Below are 26,690 nucleotides of genomic sequence, written 5' to 3'. Positions count from 1 at the left end.
CAAGTCTATAAAAATGGGTTTTAAGAAGTGAATTAAAAGCAGATTTTGCAGACTTGTGATAGGCGTTGACCCACAGTGTTTTCTAATAGAGAAGATTAAACAAGTTTCAATGTTAAGGGTCAGACCCTATAACGTTGCTTATTGTACAAATTTAGTATTACACATATTTACATTAAGCATTTTTTAATTTAAGGTTAAAATCTGACAATATAATTTATCACTAAAATAACTAACTTAAAATTAAAAGTACTCAAAACAGAAAAATGTTCCCTGTGACTGTTATACTGTTATATATTATGCAACCTGATTAGAACTGTTAATGCATTCATGTAACAGCAGTATTTTACTGTCATAGTTGGCTGAGTTCAAGCTCTTTTTGAATTATTTCGTGTCCAATTGCAACTAATGACTATTTTATTTCTTAACTGACCTGCTGAATGTTTTATCCATTGATTACTTGTCTGGTTTGTAAAAAAAAACAAAAAAAAACAAACAGACACCTCAACATAACTTAATCTGTAAAGTAACTAAAGCTGTCAGATAAATGTAGTGAAGTAAAAGTGCAATATTTCTCTCCGAGATGTAGTGGAGTGTGAATAGAAAGTGGCATGAAAAAGAAAAGACTCAAGTGAAGTTTAAGTTCCTCAAAAAATTGTAGTTAGGTACAGAACTCCAGCAAATGCATTTAGTTATGTCCCAGCTCTGCCACAGAGGGACTCCATGATGTTGAATTTAGGAATCTGTTGCAGAGCTACTTGTGCTTCTTGTCATTAAAGATAGTTCCTGGTGGGTCTATTCCAACCATGATGCCTTAAACTGCAAATTAATCTCATTATAACAAGAAAAACACTCAGAGAGTGCAGTACTCTGCCAAGGCTGCTCAGTCGTATCATTTCTGAAAACATGAAATCTTTAATAAAAAATGACCTTGCACTGAGCACATGTGTGTGTTATGCATGTGTACATTATGAACAGATACCGAATCACGTGACCTAAATATGTAGTGGGCAGCGTGAATTGATGAGACTCAGAAACACCCCCACAGTTTAATCAATTGTTCCTAGTATCACTTCCAATGGATAAGCCCCGATAAGTCCACAGTGGTGGATTTGTAGTAGGATCACAACCATGTGACATAGTGTTCATTTGTTGTCATAGTTACAGTGACACCATGCCGCTATCTCGCAATGATACAGAAATCTTTAACAAATCCATGGATCCAGACTATAAGCCACATCACTGCCAAAATCTAATCACTTGGTCCTTGTGTCATTTCTGATCTTCCCTGAAAATTTCATCCAAATCCGGTAGTCCGTTTTTGAGTAATGTTGCAACAGACAGACAGACAGACGGACGGACAAACCAACATACGACAATCGTCACATAACTCCGCCTTGTTCCTTGGCAGAGTAATAAGAAGAATATCCCAAAAATGTCACCGATAATCATATTTTCCTGACAATCCTTTTACAAAAGGAAACATTTTCAAACCAGACTCTTAGCAACCCTTTCATTTAAAAACAACTGTTTTCTGCCCTCAAATAACTTTCATATTGTGTGTTGAGTCCAAAAAAAATACAAAAACACAAAATGACCCAACAGAATGACAGAGGTTAACGAGTCTGTGGGTAAATTTTTTTTAATGCTAACTGCAGCCATTAGACTTTATTTATAGCAGTGACTGAAATATATACACAAGCAAAGGCAAACAGAGCAATAAAAACGCAAAACATTTCAAATACACAGTTTTCTCATTCTTTAACTTTAATTTCACACCGCTTACTGTAAGCAATGTAACACTGGAAAGGTACAACAGCCTGGAAAATGTTAAGATTTTCAGACTGTCACGAGGAGTTTGTGTGTGAGCTGTGATCAAGACATTCCCAACAGTCAACTGGCTTTAGACCTGCTAATAACAGACTTCCAGTGAAAAAAAAACAAAAACAAAGATTGCATGAAAAGAAAATATAATTAAAGTTCAAAATGGAAGTGACATCTTCGGTGCTCCTGCCAATTTTACACAGGCCAAATACACAACTAAGTACGGTGCGTGATACCTCAGAATAACAGCACGGTGCTATTTTGGCTGATCAAAGTCCTGCCACACCATTGTTGTAACACAATCATAACGTCTGAGGTTATTTTTAACCAGGTGACAGGGCGGCGTTGGACAGGTTCCCATTGTGTTCAGGCTGGCATGGGGCTACTTGTGCGTGTGTGTGTGTGTGTGTGTGTGTGTGTGTGTGTGCGTGTGTGTGTGTGTGTGTTTGTGCGTGACGGAGAAAGAGGGAGGCACTTGACAGAGGGGAAGTGGTCTTTGGGGGTAGCGTCTGGCAGGCTGACCACTCCACAATAGCAGCAGGGAGGACAGGACATCCTGCTCACTGCATAAACTGAACCCAGACGCACACACACACACACACACACACACACACACACACTCACACACACACACACACACACACACACACAACACTCGACACACCGCCAGATGTCTTTAACCGTCTTAATTGTTGGTGTTGAAGAACATGCGTTTAAAGAAGCATGACTCACACAGTCAGAAGAAGCCATATTTCCTTTAATGCTGTTTCATAACATGATTCCTGCATTCGCCTCCATTTACAGAACTTCAACATGTCATTGCTTCATTAGCTGCAATCTAAAGTGTTTTCCGTTGATTTGGTAAAATGTAAGCTAATTTCAGCTGCAATGACAGAAGTCTAGTTTAATTATAGAGCACATATTACAACAACAAACACTGACCAAAGAGCTGTACAACAGTTAGAGACGAGAAAAAAACCTAGAAAATCTTGTAAGATAACAAATAGTCTCAACTCTGGCTGAATTATGTGCCAGATCAAAGTACTAAGTCTTTAAGAAGGATTTAAAAGGATTTTGGAAGCACCTAAGTGGGGGAAACAAGAGTTTAGCAAGATATGTTGGACCCAGCCCAGTTAAAAACTCTTAAATCAGTTCTGAAACAAACAGGTAACCAGTGAAATAAGGCTAAAGTAGGAGTAATGTGGTTTCACTTATGGCAAGGCGAGCTGTAGCACTTGCAGGTGTGAGATCGATAACACTCAAACTTACGTAAAGAGAGTTACAGTAGATGAAAAATGAACCAAACAGACGCACCAAAAACTGCAGTTCTCTGGATGTCCACATGAGGCTGTCTCCAAAAATGAGTCAATCTCCATAGACCCTCAGTGTTTAAATGTTCTCCTTTACTGCAGCAATAAACAAGTTTACAGCCTGGTACAAAAAACTATTTTGGTGTGTATAGCAAATATCCATGTTCACCACTGTACATTGTGAGAATTTATTTAAAACTCACCCGTTTCAACTGTATTGAGATTTAAAGTTCTGCATATTAAAATGTGAGGCCACTCTGCTCTGTCTGTTTGCTTTTTTATGATGTAAAGAGGACTCAATCACCACTGTTCAGGAAACCCATGGGTGAAGTCACAGAGGGTTTGTCCGTCTTTATATTCCATCACTGTGTAGTAATCTGCTTGAGAATAAATAAAAGCACACATGACTACCCGCAGATCTCTCAAAGCAATTAATGGTTTAATCTCAGAAATCCTTCTTTGGTTGGAAAAACAACTGGCAGTTTGTCCTGAATGGAACATGAATGTCTACACCAAGTGTGACGGCAGTTCATCCAACAGTTTTTGAGATATTTCTGTCTGTATAAAAGCGGACACCATTGCTGCTTTAGTGTGGCTAATATTATGAACAAAACATTCTCATGTCTGTTTGTAGCATATCATATTAAAAGTACATATTTTCCAGTTAAATTTCTTCAAAAAAGTGAGGGGTCTCTAAAGTTTTAAAATGTGCGTTGTTTTTACAAATCTTGTTAAACTGTCATCCCTTCCTTCCAGTCACTGTGGTACAAGCTGGTTATTTAAAGGTACCTTTCCAGCAAATTAATGAAAATCTCATGTGATCCCAGAATATGTCTGTTTTCAGCTCAGAATACCACAATAATGTTTAATTTCACCATGGCTGCTCCTGGTTTTAGCCCTGTTCTAAACCAACTATTTCAATGTCTGTAGCTTTAAATGCATCTGAGCTGCTGCTGTCCCCGCCCCCTTCAGGAAGAAGACTCTCTCTGCATCTGCCTGAAGCAAACAATAGACTGCAGCAGCTGACATAAATGAGTGTGTGAAATGAAGACTTTTTGAAAATATTGCAGAATTCACGGCACAGCTGTTGTTTTTAACTCGTGTTTGGTGAGTTTGTCAGATGATGTTATGTTTATGAAATGAGTGGCAGAGTGGGGTGACTGTGAATCACTCATTTAGTAAGCAGCACACAGGATTATGGAAAGTTTGAGCGAGAAAACCACAACGCCTGGTTGCTACATAGCAACTCTTGCCGGTTAGTTGTGAGCATTTAAAGGAATGCTGGAGTACTACACACCTTGAAGGTTTTAACAACCATGAAGCACAAAAATACTGGATTATCACCATAAGGGACCTTTAGAAACACCTCACAACTCCAACTATGTGATTCCATGTTTTCTGACATACCCCAGATGGTTTTGCATAAATAAGCTGAGTAAACTAACACAAAGGGTCATGTCACCTGTCAGTTATTCCAAAACTCACCTGCTTCATGTAGCCTCCTCAAAACCAAGTCTGACAAGCTGAATGAATGACTTCAAATCAGCTCTGACAGGGTGATTGTGCAACTGTCCTGTAATGACGGCTGTCTGACAGTCAAAGCAACCAACTGCCAAGAGACAAATCTAATCAAATCTGAAACAGACCATGAACAGGAGAAATCTGTTGATTGGATGAACCAGGAGACATGTATGGTTTGACTGGAGTGCAGAAACAACCCCCAAGTCCTTGTACACTCTCCTTCCTCCTCTTTCTCTGTGTTTGGTAACAGTTGGTAACTAAGCTGTGCTGCCCTGGCTAAGGCTTTGTGAGTCACACCAACCAGAACAAAGACCCCATTACTGCAGCCCCTCTGCTGCTTCTGCCTCCACCTCCCCTCTGCTCCGACCCCTCTGTCCTGCTCTCTTTTAACGCGATGATGAGTGTATTTCCTTCGCCTTCCTCCCCTTGCCTCCGTCCATCCTCTCATTCATTGGCTCCAGGAGGGTTTAGGGGCAGCCCCGTCGTGCCGTACATACCTCTGCCCTGACAACAACGCCGGACAAAAGCGGCGAGGCGGTACAACACAGGAAGCCTCGAGCTTTATGGACTGATATTAACATGAGTGCGATGGGAGCGTCCTGAGTGTGTTTGTGTGTCTGTCTGGAGATGCCCTTCGCCCCTGAGAGGCAGCGTTCAGCTCTGACCTGATTAGAGGCCAGTTCATGCACAGCGGAGACGACACCGGATCAATGGTGCTGACTGTGACTGAGGCCACGGAGGGAGACTCTGCAGCTAAAAGCTCAGATAGAGCAGCAGCTGTTTTCCCCACAGCACTGATAGGTGCAGCATGAGCAGCCATGGGTGAAGCAGACAGGCTGACCAGACTGACCCCGGCTGGTGTAGACGGTGCTGTTCGTCTCTGTGATGTAACGAGCTGACGTACCTCGTCTCAGGGTACATACAGTAAAAAAATGTCAAAGATTTTATCAGCTCTTCTCCAAACATGCTCTCATTGATTCAGAAATTGGCACAACTTAAGGAGATAATTGAATTTAGTCTAGTCCTAATCTGCTTTATTGGTGTGATACAGCAGATAAAGGCCTTATGTTACCAAATAACCACGTCATAAAGTCAAAATCCCTAAATGTCCACTAATTACTCAAAGAAGAAACTATCGATATGTTTTCTTCTTCTGAAAAAACTTATTGTCTGTTTTTTACTTAAAGTCATACTTTAAGGTAACTTCCACTAACATTATTAGGAACTTACATCCCCTTAAAATGGAGTCTTACCAACTTATTGTCAACATGAAGGTCTAAATACTGCTTCAAAATCTTCTTACTGTAAGGAATGCAATTCTTTTGTTCTATTTCAAAGTAATTTGTTGTTCTTCGTTGACTTTGAAGTTGACGATATGATGAATTTAGTTAAATCCTAATCTGCTTTATTGATGTGATACAGCAGACAACAGACTTACACTACTGTTCAAAAGTTTGGAGTCACCCACACAATTTCATGTTTTCCATGAAAACTCCCACTTTTATTCATGTGCTAACATAACTGCACAAGGGTTTTCTAATCATCAATTAGCCTTTCAACACCATTAGCTAACACAATGTAGCATTAGAACACAGGAGTGATGGTTGCTGGAAATGTTCCTCTGTACCCCTATGGAGATATTCCATTAAAAATCAGCTGTTTCCAGCTAGAATAGTCATTTACCACATTAACAATGTATAGACTGCATTTCTGATTCATTTAATGTTATCTTCATTGTAAAAAAAGCTGTTCTTTCAAAAATAAGGGCGTTTCTAAGTGACCACAAACTTTTGTATGATAGTGTGTTACCAAATACTGACATCATTCAGTCAGAATCCCTAAAAGTCCCCGAATTACTTGAAAAAGAAAGTCTCTATTTCTTCTTCCTCCTACAATTTTATAAGCACACCTTCATTTTTTAAAAATCTAATGGGCACTTCAATTGTACTTTTTGTAGGTGTTTCTTCAGCTATGCTGTTTTAAGGTAACTCTCTGGAGAATCACTGGGAACTTACCCCATAAAATGGAGTTACCAACTTTTTATCCAACATTAAGGTCTAATTACTTCAAAATCTGCATGCTGCAATGAATAAAACTCTGCTGCCCTATATTTTTTCTTAATACACTCATTTTTGTTCATTTTAAAACTGTCAGGTTGACCTCTAAAATGATTTCATTGTGTTTTCTGGCCTGTTATTTCTCTGTCAAGGAACGAGGCAGAGTTATGTGATGATCGGCGTACATTTGTCTGTTCATCTGCGAATCTGTCTGTCTGTGCACAACAGTACTCAAAAATGAACAAACAGATTTGGATGAAATTTTCAGGGAAGGTCAGAAATGACACAAGGACCACCTACTTAGATTGTGGCAGTGATGTGATTTATACTCTGGATCCAGGGATTTGTTAAAGATTTCTGTATCACTGTAACTATGACAACAAGTGAACACTACGTCAGCTGCCTGCTGACGATCACATGATTGTGATCCTACTACAAATCCACCACTGTAGACTTATCAGGACTTATCCGCTCGATATCATAAAAGGAACACTTGATTAAATTGTGGGGGTGTTTCCGAGTCCCATCAATTCCCGCCGCCCGCTACATATTTGGTTCACGCGATTCGGTATCCATTCATAACATACACATGTATAACACATGCCTGTGCTCAGCACAAGGTCATTTTGTTTGTGGTTACTTCTATATTAAATGGACACATTCTATAGTGCCGTGATTTGTGATCATCAATAACTAATAAACAAATACTGCATTATTTTTTTTTTAAAAATGTGCTGCATTTCTGACAATGCCATGTGGGGGAATGAACAGCCTTGGCGGAGTACTGTGCTCTCTGAGTGCTTTTCTTATTCATGCTGGTCCACTATCACACTGTCGTGGCTCACTGTGGCACAAGAACAGAGCAGATCCACTGTTCATGTTATTCGTGCTCCTGTGCTTTTTCTCCTGCTGTAGGACCAGTTGAAATACTCAAAAGAATGAAAAATGTAGATAAAAATGATAAAACTGATATTTAATTAGATAGCATGTTGATTATTCTTCACCTATGATACAGAAACAAGGCCTTTAACATTTCTGAAGTCAGTGTTATATACTCACAGTAAAAAAAATCAGTCCAAAGGAGGGTGCTGTTGAACCGCATGTGAAAGCAAAAAGACAGTCAGTATATTAATGATGCCGAAAACATGAGCTGCATGACTTTATTCATGGAGAGCAACATGTTTGTGGGTAATACAATAACTTTTTGCTCTTTTTTTTATGCTTTTTTGATCCTTTATTCCCTCACACTGCTCTCTCCCCTTTCTTTGTCTGTTTTTGTAATCATCACAGTGCTGCTCCTTCTCTGCTCCTTTCAGGTCCATAAAGCCCAAATGAACCTTGACTTGTTGAGGAGCACAAACAGGACCTATTGTTATTTTTAATAGCCTGACCTCCCACATTGTTTACTGGTGAGTGGCAGCCACGGTACCAGAGGATGACTGCTGCCAAACAGGGAGCATCATGGGAAGGAAGCGGCCACCAGTGTTCTTTACTCCTCTTCAGCCTGTAGTTCCTCAGTTTCCAACTTCAATTGATTAGTTCCAGGAACACTTAAAGAAGCAGCTACACACCGAAACAGTCATACTAATAGTTCATCCATCTTCTGCAGCCTTTTGCACATTGCCAAGAGTTCCTAACAGCAGGATCTATAAAAAGCAGTTTCCCTGTGCTTCCTTCTGCTTGACACACCTGCAAAAATCAAATTTTGAAGTAAAATTCAGCTTTTTTTGAAACAATGACTCTGTATTCAGTTTTTTTTCTCCTCCTTGATCTCATCCTTTGAATCGCAGCAGATGTTTCTCAGTGACTGTGTTGTGGGATATGGTTTCGGATTTTCTCCAAGTGTAAACAGTTTACTTACAGGATCTTGATCTTTCATCTTCGAGGTCATCGGTGACAAATTTGTGTACTGCGAGGATGATTGTGGTGGCTGATGTCTAAGCTGTCTGCGAGCGTAGCAGCTGTGGGTGTTTGACGTTTGACTCCTGTTCCCAGAAAATGCTGTTCCAATGTGTGAATGTATAGTAGTGAACTGACTGACTGGGTGGATGGAGATTAAATAAATCAAATTAGGGTCATTTCTGTTAATCTGAAAAAGTATCTTGCCACTGAGCCATTCCAGTTTGTGTGTTTTGGCATTTAAGCTTCGCTGTACAAATGAGAAAAATGCAATCAGGGACCTTTGTTACCTATTTATCAGCAGGACAGATGAGTTCAACACTGTGAGGAGCAACAGTATGCTGCTGTGAGCTGTTTAATACCACAAACGTTTTGACCGTTAGTGTTGTTTTTTTGCAGAACATCACTTCCTGGGCCGTGTGCCAGATAACTGGTGAGGCTCCAGGATGAGAATAAGTTTACAGTTAGAAGCAGATCCTAATCTCTAACTGTAAAAATGTGAGATCAGTTTATTTAACAAGAATCCTAAATGTAAACTGAGGAAACCTTTGGTTGGAGATCACACATTTCTCATTACCTAATATCTACAGGCCTGCTGTAACACACCCATTTCACTAAAATGTTTGGTATGCAGTCTGTTTTTGTCTAACTATTGTGTCTTTAATTCTAAAGCTGTGGTTTAACTAAATAGATCTTCTGAAGTGCTGCACCTATTAAGTACTATTTGAAGGTATTTTCCACACTACTTTATACTTCCATTCCACTACATTTCACAGGGAAATATGTCAGATAAATGCAGTGGAGTAGAATGTAAAAATAAAACACGACACCAGCCTTTTGGACTTCTGACAAAGTATGTAGTCATTTCAGATGTCCGTGAGAGGTTTCATTTCAATAAATGGTCCGATATCTGACGAAAAATCAAATATTAGAGGAAAAAGTTCCAAAAGTTAGAACAGGTCTGAACTAGAATTTATTTTTTTTCTTTTTTATCTGCTGTTCATGTTTGCAAAACTGGATATAAAGTAGTTGAAACCTGCAGCAGCTACAACACTGACATGCTGCTGACACACTGACGCTTCACCATTAGTCATCTAATGATGTCGTATATAATAACATATCAGTCAGAATGACCACACCAGTACTTTCACTTTAATATTTAAAATACTTTTTTGCTGCTAAAACTAATATACTTCTGCTTTAAAGTGATTTTTCATGAAGGACTTTTACTTAAAGTATTTTATATTGTTGCACTGACACTTTAACTCAAGTAAAGAATCTTCCACTTCTGTTCTGGACTAAACACATTTCCTGAGATGGTCTCTTCATTAAAGCACAAAAGATATAACATCTAAAATGGAAAAAAAGCACAATCTTACATAAAATATGCAGTATTTACAACATTTATAATTAATTAGTCTTAAATACAATTAAAACTGTAATACATAGCATGTTATTTGGCAAGCTTTCAATGAAAGGAGCTCTTCCTCCTCTGTGGTTTGCTATTGAAGACGGCGTAATGCAGCCATGAGTTCAGCAGCCATAAAGTCCTCCTCAGGCAGAGGCAGAAGGTCGGGAGGCCCAGAGGGAAACTCCGAGAGTCTTGCAGTGTTGTTGGATACGTCTCATGTTTGAGGTCCTGCACAAGCTTCAAGTAGAGCAAAGACACGAGTTCTAGCAGCACAAATATCCACACCAGACCGCAGCTGATCTGCGCCCAGTGAGAAGTCCTGAATCTGCGAGTCTGCTGAGGCCAGCGTGACACCAACGTGGCCTCCAGTCCCAGCAGCCCCAGCAGGAGCAGAGAGGCCAGCTGGTGAGCATCAAGCAGCTGCTGACAGAGCACGCTCACGGCCTCCCCTCGCCAAACCGGCCTCCACCCCTTCATCTCACATCCTGAGTCGTCCAGCCAGCGGCCCAGCGTCGCTCCCAGCCGGAGAGCCCACTGCAGCAGCACCAGGCCGTCTGTGCGAGCCAGCTGCCCCAGTAAGACAGTGGAGGGTTTGGTGGAGATGTGAGGGGAGCGCAGCAGCAACAGGGCCAGCAGGCTGAACACGCAGCCCACCAGCAGAGGGAGGCCTGATCCATGAGGGAACAGCAGCACAGTCAGCAGCTTCAGCAGTAAGAAGCGACGCAGCCATTCTCTGGAGAGGATGCCTCCTGCCGCCGAACCGGGCCAGCGCTGGGAGCTGATCTCCCACAAAGACTTCAGAACTTGACGTGAACTGCAGAGAATTGAACAAGCTCAGTGTCACACTTATTTAGTCTAAATATTGTCTCTGCTGCACCACCAGTGTCTACTCACTGGTGGCTTATCTGACTTCCACATGATTCTCTTAACACGTTTTTCCTGTTTCTTTATGACCAGGATTCAGTGTTGTCTAAATAGGCCCAGGCAAGCAAACAATTCACCAATAAATTCTTCAGTGTTACAGTTATCAATTAAGATGACTGTGGTTAACCTTCAACCAGTTGAAGTTCCACTGAAAACACATAAGCGTGGCGTCTTTTTCATCGGAAAACAAGAGATAACAGAGCCTCATAAACAGATTATCTCACACTGAGGGAACTAAATCCAGCTCCAACTCAGTCTCTGGCTTTAAAAGGTTAAATACACACAGATAACATGATGTGTGACTAACATTAAGCAGGTCTGAGTGATTTACAAATAGAAGATAATAGCTGGAATGTATATTATATTGAATTTGAGACATTTAACTCTTATTAATGGGACATAAGAACTTTTCCGCAGCTCTGTGTCCTCCCTCCTGATATCTAACTCACAGCCACTTCATAAACGCCTTTGAACAGAGAATACATTTGCGTGGGACTCACCTGTGTAAAGGCGGAGACTTGAAATTGAAGGTCATTGTCCTGTTTTACCTGTATGTGGATTGGTATTCTTTATCTCCCATGTTAACCCCTCATCCCAGCCTGACTGCCACAGCACTGAGGTGAAAAGTGTGTGGAGAAATTCTCTCTGGCTTCTCTTTATCACTAGCTCAACTTGAGCAGTCTACAAATGCCATCATGTCTCTGGAGTGAAGCCAGACAGCATCTGACTCACAATGGTAACGGTTCTGTGCCTCAGGGACTTCCTTACATCACTGACTGTATTCCATTGTGTTTTTCCAGGCAACACAAAGCCAAAAAAGGAGTTTTCTGTGGGGGTGTTAATACCAGGTGTGGATCAAGGAGCTGCTTCTGAAGAGCCTTTAGTCATGAGGATTAATACACAACTAATAGAACCACATATAACATGGTTTTCACTGCCGGATGTCTGATTTATGTCCCTGATTCGTTGGCAGTGTTTTGGATGTTGATTTAGGGAGGGTGGGGTGAAACACACAGCTGTATCCATGGCAACCAGGGCGTGACCACAATAGTAACTCACCTTTACAATGGTGCCAAGTAATGTGACTTTCTTCTGAACTGACTAATGGCATACTCACTTTGGATTTCCGATATGCATTGCTTAATTCACTGGTTTCCGCATGTTTTGGCTATTCTTTTTCCAGAAAAAACTTTTTCCTTTATGAAAAAATGAGGAAATGTCTGTCACCAATTGCCCAAAAGTTTCACTCGTACCAGATCACACAACAAAATGAATAAATTAATCGCAGACTGTAATATTATCCACTTTCCCAGGTGTCAATTGAAAACAGGCGGTTTTACTTTTAGTTTGGTCACATGACACACAGTGGTGTTTAATAGGCCAGGTGTGTGATTAAGATCAGCGCACTACACGAGTATCTGTGTGTGACGCCTGGCACAAACTGTTTACAAAACTAACTGGAAAAATGTTAAATGTGCTCACAGTTGGAAGAAGGTAATGGAAGAAAGGTGGTGGGTTAGCAGGATGAGGATATAAAACATCTAGATGAGTTATGAGTTCTTTCAAGTAGGCGGAGCGTCTGCGGAGTTATGTGACAGTCAGCATTGGTTTGACTGTCTTTTGTCTGTCTGTCTGTCTGTCTGTCTGTTAGCAACATTACTCAAAAACGGATGAACAGGTTTGGATGAAATTTTCAGGGAAGGTCAGAAATGACACAAGGACCAAGTGATTAGATTTTGGTAGTGATGCGGCTTATAGTCTGGATCCACGGATTTGTTAAAGATTTCATCCGTTGGAAATGATACAAGGAATGAGCCCCCTTGGGGGAGTACTGCGCTCTCCGAGTGCTTTTATTGTTTAAATGCAATCATTTTAAAGATTTTCCTTGTTTTGTTAAATTCTAGATTTTTTTTAAAAAAATCACAGAAAAAAAAGTATTTACATGCTAAAGGTAAAAAAGGGGCTAAAACTAAATAATGTCCATATCACAAATCTGTATTTTTACTAGGGCTGGGACTTTAACACGTTAGTTTCAATTAATAATTACAGAAAAAAATAACGCGTTAAAAATAACTTATTTAATCGCCCCTTTCTCAGTTCCCTAATTTGTGGCACACCTGTAACACTGATGAACACTCCAGCCCAGTAGGTGGCAGCAATGAACCTAAAGTCTGTTTGCACCCGTGAAGAAGATATACAGCGATGTCAGCTCACAAGAATGTCTGTTTAACGGTGAAGGAAGACTAGACTATATTGAGCTTGCTGGGCAGAAAGTTTTCTTTTTTTACAGTGTGCAGTCTTGGTCTTATTTCCATCAATCAGGTTTAAATCAATTTGCCAAATAAATTCCATGCTGCCTTTAGGTTCCAGTCAAAATACCAACCAACAATAAGTTGAATATAAACATCGATATTGTGGCATTGTCTGTTTTCTTTTTGTTAAAATAACTATTACATTTTTCTAAACATAAAAGCTATACATCCATCCATTAGTTATACTCACTTTATCCTGTAGGTTGAGCTTATCCCAGCAGACAGATCATTAGTCGATCACAAGGCTGACACAGACGGACTGACAGCCGTGCACACTCACACTACCAGCTAATTCAGAGTGACCACTTATAACCGACCATGCATGTCTCTGGACTGTGGGAGGAAGCCGGGACATCTGGAGAAAACCCACACAGGCGACAGTGCAAACCACTGCACCATACTGCTGCCCTGTCTGGATTATGTTCATGGGAAAAATGGGGGGGGAAAATGGGAAAGTTACCAAATTTCCAAACTTTGTATTTAAGCAGTTGTTATGGCAAATGGTTAGGTTTTGATCCTGCACAAATGGTGTGATAACAAGACAATTATTATGTCTTTTAATTCAGTTCCAACACTTTTAATACATGTAATCCACATGAATTTCCCAGAGCTTGCTTTGTGAGTGCAGCATGAAAGACAGCAAAAATACACCCAAAACAACGTATCTGCATGATTTGTAAAGTGGAGCAGTGGTGACCCTCACAGCCAGATAGTTCTTTGATTCCAGACCTCTGCAACCTTCTGCAGAAAAACAATAATAACAGCTAATGGATGGATTTTAAAGAAGCTGCTTGATCATATCTGGGAATACTCACATGATGCCTCAGCTTACTTTGAATTTAGAGCCAATAAAGATGATTCATCGCTGTTAAATCAGCAGGCATGGTCACAGTTTTATTCCTTTGTGGCTTAAACCAAAATGGCTTAAAGTGCTCATCATTAGATAAACAGTGACAGGAAGTTTCCTCATGCTGTCCTCTCTGGAAAGACATGTACTTTTCTCCAGTATCCTTTTTATAAACTGTCAGACTGATATATCTGTCTGTGTGTTCAGACTCAATCAATGATTTTGGTTGCACCTTCACTGGATAGTTTTGGGAGGTTATCTAAACAAGGCCTGGAGGTTTTCCTGCAAATACAGTGAAAAAATTACATACCGCAGCCTCGTACAACCACATGTCCAAATATACTGTGGCTTTCTCTAATATGCTTGTAATATTAACCAATAAAATGCTATTATATGTATGAAATTCCCTTTTTGATGTATGCACACGCAGAGGGAGCACTTTTTTCACTGTCCTGAAACATCCAAGATGTAGAAAACATTATCTTTACATCAGCACACAGATAATTCTGCATCTATAATGTCAGCAAAACCTTTACCACAAAAGCTTTACATATTGTTTGTTTCCACCCAGGTTTCTGGTGGGTTTTTATCTCTGAGCTCTGCTTTGCGAAACAATCCACTGAACTGCTGAGACGAATGATGACCTACATACACATCCTGGCATGCAGGTTTTCACCACTTTAGTCAGACAAACAAAACGGACCATTTGAATTTTTAAAAAAATGGAATCCTGTCGTAATTTACGACAGATCGCAGCGTCAGCAGACCACCCAGGTCCAGGTATTAACTTTAAAATCCCTCCACTTATCTCAGATCCATTAATCTGTCTGCCAAATAATGATGCATCAACTGAAATTTTTACTTAACTGGAGTGAACAGCAGCTTAACAACTTCCCAACACTATAAAAACATACAAATTATTAAGTTCCCTGATGTGTATCTGCTCAGGACAAAGAGAAACGACTGCTCTCACTTCCATGAAAGGACTGTTGCAAAGGCAGAGGAGCTGCTGGGCTCGGGTCAAATATGCAGGGTGTCTAATAAACAAAAGCATTCATATCTCAGCAACTACATAAGTGGTTTGTCCGTGCCTTCCACAACAACTCACGCAAGTGTTTTCTGATTAATGTCTATGATTAGGATTTGTCAACATAACTGCTGCTGTCTTTAACATGTTTGCATTCGCAGTGTCAAAAATGACTCAAGAGAAGTTATCCTTAGCAGTTCCTCTTAGATTTTCTGTTATCAGGCACCAAACAACAGAGAAAGTTAGCCACTTCCTAGTTATAATAACAGAGCTTTTAGCAGCAAAATACAACAACATTTTGTCTGAAGTCGGTAGAGACAAAAAGTAGAGCTAAAACAGATGGTTTGTGTTCACCTGAAAAATGGAGCTCTAGAATATTACAACAAACTAAAGTAAGGATTTTCAGCTCTAACATAAAATTCTTTACGGGTCTGAGACTGAAGATAGACAAACAACTGCTTAAGAAAGATCCTCAAGATACACTGGTTGGATGAGATCAGTGACAAAGACCTATAGCTGAAAACAGCAACTGTCAGTGGAAGAAGAAATCGGAAGGAGAAGAAGAAGAAAAAGAAGTAGAAGAAGGCACTGGATTTGGCTTATTTTACAAAAAACAGTGACAAACTGCTTTGGAAGTTTGCTATATTGTTAAAACACAAAACACTTTGCTGGGTCCTTGGCAGATTTGATTCTCCAGATTCTCAAAGGCGAAGTACAAATTTAACAGCTTTTATATTATACATTATATATACATAGATGTAAGTGTGAACCTGTTATCAGTTTCCATAAAATATAAGAACCATTGAGTCCTTCTTTCCTAATACCCCGACCTCTTTAGGAGTGTAAACATATGCTCCCTGGTTTCTTCTTCTTTGGTGATCATGCTAAGCTGATGGATGGTTATTCTACTAACAGAACTAGTTCCACAGCAACAAGCAAGGAAAAACCCCTGATGTGGAACCCTCAAGGAAAGTGAAGAAGGACCAAAGATAACCTGGTGAAGGGATCTGCAAACAGACATCAAGGGGTTTGGGTTCACCTGGACCAAACTGGAAGGAAAAGCCCAAGATGGAGTTCTCTGGAGTTCACATATCAATGGCAACCATAAGAACAAAATAGGACGGCTTAATAGGGAACTTATTTTGTTATGTTGTGTTATTGGTTGGATTTGGTTTTGTGTTTGGTTTTATTTCCACCCATTTCCTTTTTTGCTCTCCCTTTTGCTCTACTGAGTCTGGTTGAGGATGTCACTTGGCTTCCTGGTTTGACGGATTAGTGACACCTACAATTCATTCAGCTCTTCAGCACCTCCACAATACACTGGGTTGTGTCTGAAATCATCCAGTCATTCCTTACTCCCTACCTATTGATCACTAGACACTGAGCTACATAGAGAGCGCTCAGCAAATGTAACACTTTTGGAAGCTGGTCAAGTCTTAGCTCTATTAATTTCATCACAACTGTTGCTCAATAAATCATATCCGACTACTGACATTTTTGTTATAAATTCATATTATAAATCCATATTACCTAGCATACTTTCCAAAATCAATAAATAAAATTGCTTTCTTTCTTTGTCTTGTGGTACGTCAGTCTGCCGCCATAAAACACATTTTAATTGAATGTTTTCCTGCCTAACTTATGGATTTGTCTAATGCCTGTTGTCATTTGGACAAACTACACGTATAGAAAACGTATATTCCAAAGAAAACACATCTCAACAGTATCAAACAGCTGTCAGGAATCTGTGGAAATACCACCAGTCCTTAATTAGCTCACTTATCTCTTTCAATGCATGATGGTACGTACTGCTGGTAAGTGACCATTGGCTGTGCACTACTTTTCACAGAGGGATACTTTGAGTGCACTGTATAGTGTGTAACAACTGTAAGTTAACATTTGGAAAGCACTTCAAAATGACGAACACAAAATATAAAGCACTATGTAGTGTGTAGTGACTGGTTTCGGATTCTTCTGCACTCTGGTGCCAGATCGTTCTGCTCACTCAGTAGTGCTGTTGTGGCTCTGGGATCATCTCCGGTAATTCATCTGAGTGTTTCTGCTTCTGCTGACCTCGTTGCTCTCCTCTGTACTGCGAGATAAGTGGCTTGTTAAAATGAAGAGTACAGGTCTTTGCAGAACCTCACACTGTTTGATCACAGCAAGCAAAAAGCAGTTGATGCTAGTTCACCTTTAGACTTCATATTCATTAATTAAACAATTCAACTACAACATATGAATGATTGGTTTAATTACATTCAAATGTAGGTGTATTATATTAAGTAGTGTTATTATTATTATTATTATTATTATTATTATTATTATTATTATTATTATTATTATTATTATTATTATTATTATTATTATTATTATTATATCATTATGTAGTTAGCAGATCACACCATTTATTATATGGACACTGTCACATAGTATGTCATAATAATGCGAGAGCCTTTCCCATTTATGTTTTTATACCATAATGATAAACTACTATGTCAAAAATGGGATTTGTGTCACAAAAATGACCTTATATTTCACAATAATGACAATATTTTTCATAATTATGATTAAAGGTCTTAGACTAATGACTCATTACTATAATGATGAGAGATTAAGTCGTAATTTAGAGGAAATTGTTTGCTCCAGAAGACAACAAACAACCTTCACAACCGGCTTGGCGTATGCATCACCGCTGGGAAATCGGTCACAGACACTTGGGTCTCTGCAGACTTTCACAACAGGCTCTGAGATGATGTGTTTGTGGGCATCAGCTTCAAGGAACTGCATTCAAAGTCACCACAGAGCTTTTATCTTTGGTGTTGTTGTTTGTCACACTCATTTCTACAGTACGTCATGAAGGTATGGACGTAAATGGTGCGTCTCATTACCAAAAAAAAAAGTTCTAAACTGAAGTAGAACTGTTAAAGAAAGTGCTTTTATTTGCTTTTTGTCTTTGCTTTCCTAATTAAATATCCTCATTTACTGAAGACAGACAAGTAAGCAAAATAGGTGGGCAAAGCAATTGGTGTTATTAAGTGTTGTAAGCTAACTAAACATGACATTTAGTGATCTGACCTTCACTTAATTTCAACTAACAATTCAAGCTCTTCATGCAAATTCTCTCAAGTTTCATTTACACTTAGACATTACTTGGTTTTTTAAAGCAACCTGTTTCCGCTAATATGTAAATCCTGTTTATAAGGGCTCACTGTTTTCTCAGATGGAATTACATGGTTAAATTCACGGTAAGATTATGCTTAGGAGGAACTACTGTTGACTCTTACAAGGAAATGTCATGGAAAACCACAGTCTCTGATGACACACACTCTTCTACACATTTCTAAGAAAAATTACAAAAAATCTGACACAGAAATGGCCAACAAAGAATTGGTATGTACTTGTCATTATCTAGGATTTTTAACTGACAACCATCTGCCTTTGAAGGAACACATTCAGTATATGGTAAAAAAAAAAAAAAAAAAGAAACTCTTATTAAGATTTTATTACAGAAAGAAGCTTTTATTTTTGTGTGAAAAAGTTGGTGGAAACAACCTTTTCGGCTGTATTTGACTATGGAGATGTGTTGTATGTGAAGGCTTCTGCTAATTGTCTTAGCATGTTGGACAGTGTGTACTATGGGGCACGGAGATTCATTGTCAGATGTGGTCCCCTTACTCAGTCATTGGTGTTTATTTACAGAGCCATTCTGAGTACTGTTCCTTCCTATTTGTCTTGTCTTTTAACAGGGAAACATGAACGTCACAATCTCTGATCCATGGATACTCTGCAGTTTGCCGTCCCCAAACTTCAATCTGAACTGGGCAAGAAAGCTTTTAGGTTTTCTGCACCGAATGCTTGGAATAAATCCCAATCTCAACTTGCTATGCCACATTAAAAACAATTGAGATCTCCCCTTGAGATCTCTGATCTCAGTGGGACTAACCTGATTTACTAAATGCTGAATAAAAAACAAAAGGTACCATCAGTGCCTGTTAATGCATTAGAGCCAACCTAGTATACTTAAAAATGATATGCATACAGGCGAATTCTGCGCTTCAGGGTTTAACTACAGTACCAATGCAGAAAGCAATGCATTTAGGGACACAGGAAGTTAAAGGCGTGGAGATCAAAGTGATGCAAATGTCACAGATTTGTAACATGTTTTCTTGATTATCACCCATAACTGCAATCTGTCCTAGATCTGAAATTGAGACTATGACTTCTCTAACGGTGTCTCAAACTTCTGTAGGTGACACTGAGAACTACTGGAGGGTCAACAGTTTCAAAGGGAGGGACTCACATGCACTAACAGTCAATAGGCTGGGCCGGCTGCAGAAACAACAGAGGAGCTCAAATTACAGCACACACACGAAATTTGGTTTCATTCTTTCCTAAGAATGCTATTGCTCTTCTTTACAGAGAGATTTGCTTGCTGATATATTAATGCAGTATTAATGTTCCAATGTTTGGCACATTAATGGCTTGCTTGCCATTACACAGTGTCTTTCTAACCTTTAATACACTGCTGTTGCTATAAGCAGATATTACATGAAGAAAAAGAACTTTAAAAACATTATAGGATCTTCTAGTTATGCCTTTCTGGTTTTAGAGTGGCAGATCTGTGTGTCTCTGGACGCCCCTTTAGCTCAACAGGTTGAGCAGGCGACTCATAAACAAGGGCTACAGTCCCAATGCAGTGCTCATGGGTTTGAGTCCAACTCATGACCATTTACTGCATGTCTTTCCCCCACTCTTCTCCCAATGTTTCCTGTCTCTTTCTCCACTGAGCACTTCAATAACGGCAAAAAAGACCAAAAAAGAACCGTGTGTCTCCTTCTGTACATATTGAGTTTTCAGAGGAATCTCACAAGACAAAATACACATTTCTCAAACAACACTTCACCTCAATAGCAATAAGCATTTATTCAGTCCATTTTACTAAAACTTTACTAACACTTGCACACCCCACCTCCTCACACTTAACCAACCATCCAGGTAACCAGGAGTTCTGGCTGAAAGAACAGGAATGGTCCCTCACTGGCTTCCCACCTACCAACAGGTCTGTCTCATAGCAGACATTTTAAATTCATTTCATTAATACCATCAGAATGACTACATTCCTTATAAGTGTGCCATTATTTTATTGGCAACACGTGTTTTTCTTGTATCTTGACTAAAACAAACTATTTACCTTGGAATACAGAGATGAGTAAACTGAAGTAGCATCAGTGAAGAAGCCATTTCAGTCAGTTGCTGTAAAATCCAGGGTAAATCCACTTGCAAATAAAAACTTCTTGGGATGATGCATTAAGTGCAGGCCATTAGGCATCTTTACCCACCCACATTATTCAATCTTGCAGATTGTTGCAATTACGATCTGCAAAACAACCACAACAGCTCATGAAAACTGCACTCGACTCAACCATCATTTGACATCTACAGTGTACAGATCCAGACGGGCAGCTGCAATCTGAGTACCTGTATGTGAATTTGCTGATGTACTGATTAAACTCTGCAGATAAAGGCAGTTTTTTAGTTGGTTTTGATGCCCTATTAAGTTGTCTGACTGGAGAGAGGACATCTTGCCTCAATCAGTAAACAATCAAGACACACAAAGAAGAATGAACTTACTGTAAATGTACTGTGTGTGTGATAAAACAGAAGCATCATGGCTAAAGACTGAGTTATCTGCTTCCTCAGAAACCTCAGATGGGATTACTCAGGAATCACCAGTGCACTTTGAACAGCTTTCAAAAAGGTCGGAAACACTTCTGACAGTCTGATGCCCTTGCAATTACTGCACTATCAGGCTAATAGAGTAATAGCTCCATGATCGTGATGAACGAGTTGGTGGTGTTGACAGACGGCTCACGAGTGCAAGTGTTGTTCAATGTTTGTCTTTGCTCACGTCCAACTAAATGAGTTACAGATGAACCCTGCCCTTCTACCAAAGAGGTTTTCCCATTTCCACTGTTGTATCCGCACTCCATTAAGTAACTGTAAACCGCACTCATTAGCAACATCCAAAGGAAATGCTCCAGGAAAGAGAGGTTGCTTTGGTTGACTCAAATGTCTTCATGTCTGTCGTCTTTATCACCGCCGTCTGATCTCTTGACTTGTTCATACAGAACAGCTGCGTGAAACTCAACAGGTTGCCTAAAAAGGGTGCGTCCCAAATGACATATTCAATATAATGAATCAACACTGTTGCCCTGCAGGCTCTGCAATCTTGCAGAACAGTTATTTTAAACGTGTCCCTGCCTAAACACTTGTCAAAGGGTGCAGTACCGCAGGCAGGTCCTAAATTTATATCGGTTTTGTTTACAGTTAGACAGCAACAGGTCTGACAAGCAAAAACAAATAACTGAAACAGAAATATGAGATAGTTCAGGAAGAGAAAGAGATGGTGTTGCGAAACACTTGATTTTGTGTGATAATATGCCAAGGAGGTATTTGAGCACCGAGAAAAGCCTGTAGGTGCATGAAAGATGAAGTTAGGCAAATGTGTTCAAGCAGCGGGATTATTATTGTCTAGAGCAACCAGATAGCTGAAATGTAACACCCAGTTCTCTTGTATTTACTTTGAACGTGGAGCTGGAGTGTTTGTGGGTTTGATGCTGCTGCGCTGCACAGTAGAGGAGAAAGACCAGTCCTACTTTGAACAGCTCGCAGACAGATGAGGTTCTGAAAAAGCAGCATCATCCCACTGCTGCTGTGACATCTGGCAGATGAGGCAGAGGAGACACTCTGAAGCAACGCTGCTGCTGTGTTCATCATCCAGGAGAACATCAACACAACACACCGGCTGCTCTGTTTAGACAAAAGACAACAACTCAGCGGTAAGCAAAACTTGTTAAAGTCAGATTTGATCAAAATGAAATTTACTTTTGAGATGTTTTGTCTTTTCTTAAGAGGTAACGACTGACAGAGCATGTGACTGTAATGTTATACACTATTGTTCAGTGTTTGAAGAATATAAGCATTCCAGTTAGTCCATGTTAAAACTGGATCTCTCTCAGTCAAAAGGTGGAGAGCGACAGAAAGTCTGTCAAGATAAAATGTGTGCATGAATGAATGGATAACATTCATTTATGCTGCACAGTGAACAGACTCTTCGATGCAAAGTGCATCAGAGCAACGCAGATAAACAAATTTCCAGGACAGTAAATGAGATTCTGCTTTTACTGGAAGCATTTTAGATGATTAATGCCAGTAAGAAAAAGCTTCTCTAAATTACTTTTGCAGTTTCAGTTGAGACTGACAGACAGTGGAGCATGTATGCAAGTTTTTAATTATTTATAACCTGATGTACAGAGTTTGTCATCAATATGCTCTTATCTCCTTCAATGCAGCCGAGTTTTATCAGTATTTCAGCTATGTAAAGCTTTGGAGACACTTTTTAGACCAAGGCAGTCATTGCTTTCTGCCTCCTCTTTTGCAATTCTTGCTAAAACTGTACTACATTTTCTTCTTAAGGTTGTAATGAATATATTTTTTTGTTGATTTCAGCATCAAAATGGCTTTCCTCTTGTCATTTTATCAATAATTCTCTTCTTCTAGGTGTTGTTTAGTGATAATTTAGGTTGTAGTATCTCTTGATTCTACATATACAGCTTATGTACAACAATAAATGGTGGCTCAAACCATGTTTTTGGCCATCTCGTGTGAGTTCTGAGGTGTTTTTTTTAAAACATAATTTAAGACTTTTTCATGTATTTTCAAAGATGCTGAAATTATTTAGGTAAGATGCAAATATGATGATCAGCATCAAAGACTTGTTGTGTAGATTTTGCAAAGAAAACAACAGGTGGTGGAATGATTATTTCCAAAGCTGTAAAATCACATTTCTCAAAAACTGCCTCTACAGCAAAAACAGAAATGACCTATTTACCATTTCTTACCCAAACGAGAAGAACAAACTTTTGTCACGTGACAGGAAAACCTTCTCAAAAGCTTATCTACCTTCCTCCAGAGTCTGCAGAAAATAAGACTATCTCTGAAACAATCTACCACATCACACTCAGCACGACTGCGTAGGTTACTTTTTTGGTTTGTGACGTACACACAGTGTCTGTCATTTACACGCTTCTGCACACAGCGTCATGTGATTTCTGTCTGTCTCAACAGCAGCAGCACATGTGGCCACAAATGGGTGAAGAGAATCTGACCGACAGCGTAGAGAGCAACTCTACTGTCTGTTCGCCCATCGATGACTTCAGAAACCAGGTTTACTCCACGTCCTACTCCTTCATCACCCTGCTGGGCCTGGTGGGGAACGGTTTCGCCCTAGTGGTGCTGATCAGGACGCACCGCCAGAGTTCTCCTTTTCACATCTACATGCTGAACCTGGCTGTGTCTGACCTGCTGTGTGTCATGACGCTGCCGCTGCGAGTTCTTTATTATGTGAAAAAGGGCGAGTGGATCCTGGGGGACTTCCTGTGTCGTCTCAGCTCCTACGCCCTCTACGTCAACCTCTACTGCAGCATTTACTTCATGGCTGCCATGTCTGTCACGCGGTTCTTGGCCATTGTGTTCCCCGTGCAGAATCTGCGCCTGATGACCGAGAACCGAGCTCGTCTTGTGTGTTTGGGAATCTGGGTGTTCATCTGTTTCTCATCCTCCCCTTTCCTGATGGTTGGTCAGAAGCAAGTCCCGGACACGAATAACTTCAAATGCTTCGAGCCTCCACAGGCCGATGGTGTGCAAAGGCTAGTCATGCTGAACTATTTGTCTCTAGTAATTGGCTTTCTCTTGCCGTTCCTGGTCATTTTGCTCTGCTATGCAGGTATAATCCACGCCCTGCTGTCCCGCAAACATGCCGCCCGGCGCAATCGGGGTTCAGGCACCAGAGCCATCCGAATGATCGTCATCGTCCTGCTGACCTTCCTGATCAGCTTTCTGCCATACCACATCCAACGCACCGTCCATCTGAACTTCCTGTCCCGGACCGACACCACCTGCTCGGAGAAGGTTGCTATGCAGAAGTCGGTTGTGGTGACCTTGTGCCTGGCTGCTGCCAATTCCTGCTTTGACCCACTGCTTTATTTTTTCTCCGGAGAAGGTTTCCGCAGCCGCATGTCGTCCCTGCACAGGTCAAAGTCGAGCAGCCAAGTGGACCGTATGAAACAGCTGAAGCCCATCACAGGTTCAGAATCTGGGGAGAACTGCCAGCTGAAGTCCAGTAACAGTACAACAAACAGACTGGGATGACAAGGAGCTCAGGATGTTCTATCACTCTCATGACAGAAACATGGGACAATGAGAGGCATGAAAAGAAAGCTTAAACAGATGTTGCTGGTCCAATTATGTGTATTTAAACATTTCAGCTGAAAGTCTCAGGAGGATTTTTTCACTTAAATTGATATTTATAATCATAAACAATACCTACTTGTTGAATATTTAAATAATGTTGTTCTGCACTATCAGTATAACACAAAATGTGGTGTACTGGTGCTCCTAAAGTTACAATGTGATTACAAATATAAACCAGACATGGTAGAAATAATGTTTTAATGCACCCTGCAAAAAAAGGGCTAAACTCTGCTTTTTGTTACACACTGTACAATAACAACAATATGTTAAATGCTGCAGAAATGTACTTTTCTCTATTATTTTCTACATATTCCTCTATTGTAGTTATTTTTAGCAGTGAAGTTATTGTTTTTTTTATTTATTATTGTCCCTCTGTTACCTTTTTGGCCATTTTTTATTCTGAGTTATAATAATTCTCCCATTACATAACATTTTTAAAAACAAAACAAAATAAAGATACACACTGGAAGCAAACACTGAGATTTGGGAGTGCAGCTTCAGAGACACAGACATTTTAGGATGTGTAATTTTTCGCTAATTGTTAGATAAGAAGACAACACCACTGTCATGTTTGTACAATAAATATGAAACTACAACCAACAGCTGATTAGCTCAAAGGTCAACCACTAGCACCTCTAATGCTCACTAATCAATGAGTGATATCTTGTTGGTTTAATCCTTAAAATATAAGGTTTACAGATTGGAAACCAACCACAAAGGGCTGTAGTTTCACATTTTCAAGAAAGACATGATAAAGGTTGTTCTATAGTTTTTCATTTAACACTTAGCAAGAAGGAAATATTGTCAAAATATCCATTTAAACACCTGAAAATATGCTGCTGTATTCTTGTTGTATATTTTTCATGTTATGTAGAATAAATGCATTAATAAATGTACCAATATGCGCCAGTTCAATATGAGCCACAGAAATCCATCACAGTTCATACTGAGTTCCACACTGTGACCACTGGGGGTCACACCAGCATACATATTGTGACTTTTCTCTAAGAGATTCAGTGCTGGTCATTTATCTGTATGATTTGTTTTTAATCCGAGAACACAATGAGTTGCTGTTTTTATTCATGGTAAATTCACGGTCTTCTACAAACTAGATTTGTGTTGAACTATAAGTCCAAAGACTGTTTGTACGCCTCATAAACATATTAACTTGCAGTTATAAGGGCAAGAAGAGGTTAAGAGGACATCGTCATTCCTCCAACAGGCTTCCAAGTTAGTTAGAGACACAAAACAACCTAGAGAGACTATACTGCTGAGGCCAAGTCTGCTCATTAGAACACAGAGGGCCACTGTATTACCACTTCATAAACAGATAATATCAAGCACATGATCACCTCCCTCATCCGTTTGCACAAAAACACGTTTGTTTCAGTCTGTAAAGCAGGGTTATCTTAGAGATGGGATTCTGTGTATTTGTGTACCTCACAGCAAAGATACTCACTATGCAGGAAGCAAGAAAAGTCCCTGCCAAGTTCCTTAGCATTTATTTCTTAAGGGGGTATATGCAACACAATGCAATGCTGTTCATTAAAGGCAATCATCAGTATGGCTTTACTTATTCAGCTTTATAAACCGCTAAGTGACCCTGCCCTAGCACTGATTAGTGTAGTATCTGATCTGAGACATGTATTTGTTGATAAGTTAGTAGAATGGAATCTGTTTTGTCTGTTCTATTAGCTGACCAGCAGTGTGTGGGGAGGAAAGGTTAGGAATAAATCTTGTTACACTGCAGGGGAAACAGATTTGGTCTTGCCACGTGTTAGTGTTCATTGTGCCAGATCAGAAACAGTTGAAGGAGCTCTCCGGAGCACTGCTTTTATTGAAGGGATATAACCCTGCAGTCAGAGTTTTAAACACATCTGTAGACAACATTCAGCATCCAACAGAAGAGAATACAATCACTTCAATGTCAAGTGATTTCAAACTGTATCATCTCTTAGTAATTGCATTATTTCTCAGTTGACAGCTATATAGTTTTCCTTTTTGTTGCATTGAGTTTCTACTTTGGGGTTTTCCATTAAGTCTGAAACAAAATTAAATGCACCTGCATTTTCCAGTTAATTTAACTGCATGAACACTGTTTTAAAATGAGCGATAAACACCAGAAGTTTCTCAGTTTTGGACCTCTGGGCTGTGTTTATCTGTTTATCACCATGGCTCCACATGGAAATGAATAGCAAGAAGAAGTTTAAAATCTGTGTGACTTCACAAAGAAGACAGGCAAACAACTT

General features: G+C 39.8%; 2 protein-coding genes across 3 annotated transcripts; one reads left to right on the top strand and one right to left on the bottom strand.

Moving 5' to 3' along the window:
* Positions 1–9,217: 9,217 nt before the first annotated feature.
* LOC118470423 (uncharacterized) lies at positions 9,218–11,646 on the bottom strand. Its single transcript, XM_035949064.2, has 2 exons — positions 11,444–11,646; positions 9,218–10,833 (listed from the first exon to the last, which is right to left on the bottom strand). The coding sequence occupies exons 1-2, from the start codon at positions 11,476–11,478 to the stop codon at positions 10,077–10,079; spliced, it is 792 nt and encodes a 263-aa protein (XP_035804957.1). The 5' UTR covers positions 11,479–11,646; the 3' UTR covers positions 9,218–10,076.
* Positions 11,647–21,428: 9,782 nt separating this feature from the next.
* cysltr1 (cysteinyl leukotriene receptor 1) lies at positions 21,429–25,337 on the top strand. Of its 2 annotated transcripts, none has more exons than XM_035949063.2 (2): positions 21,429–21,968; positions 23,260–25,337. In XM_035949063.2, the coding sequence occupies exon 2, from the start codon at positions 23,266–23,268 to the stop codon at positions 24,337–24,339; it is 1,074 nt and encodes a 357-aa protein (XP_035804956.1). In that variant the 5' UTR covers positions 21,429–21,968; positions 23,260–23,265; the 3' UTR covers positions 24,340–25,337. The 2 variants fall into 2 exon arrangements, with proteins under 2 accessions (XP_035804956.1, XP_023128058.1); XM_023272290.3 differs by having other exon boundaries at positions 21,431–21,968; positions 23,257–25,337.
* Positions 25,338–26,690: the final 1,353 nt, after the last annotated feature.

The sequence above is a fragment of the Amphiprion ocellaris genome, chromosome 13 (assembly GCF_022539595.1).
Source record: "Amphiprion ocellaris isolate individual 3 ecotype Okinawa chromosome 13, ASM2253959v1, whole genome shotgun sequence".
Taxonomy (NCBI): domain Eukaryota; kingdom Metazoa; phylum Chordata; class Actinopteri; family Pomacentridae; genus Amphiprion; species Amphiprion ocellaris.
Note: the sequence above shows the minus strand (reverse complement) of the source record. Positions and strands in the feature narration are given on the sequence as shown.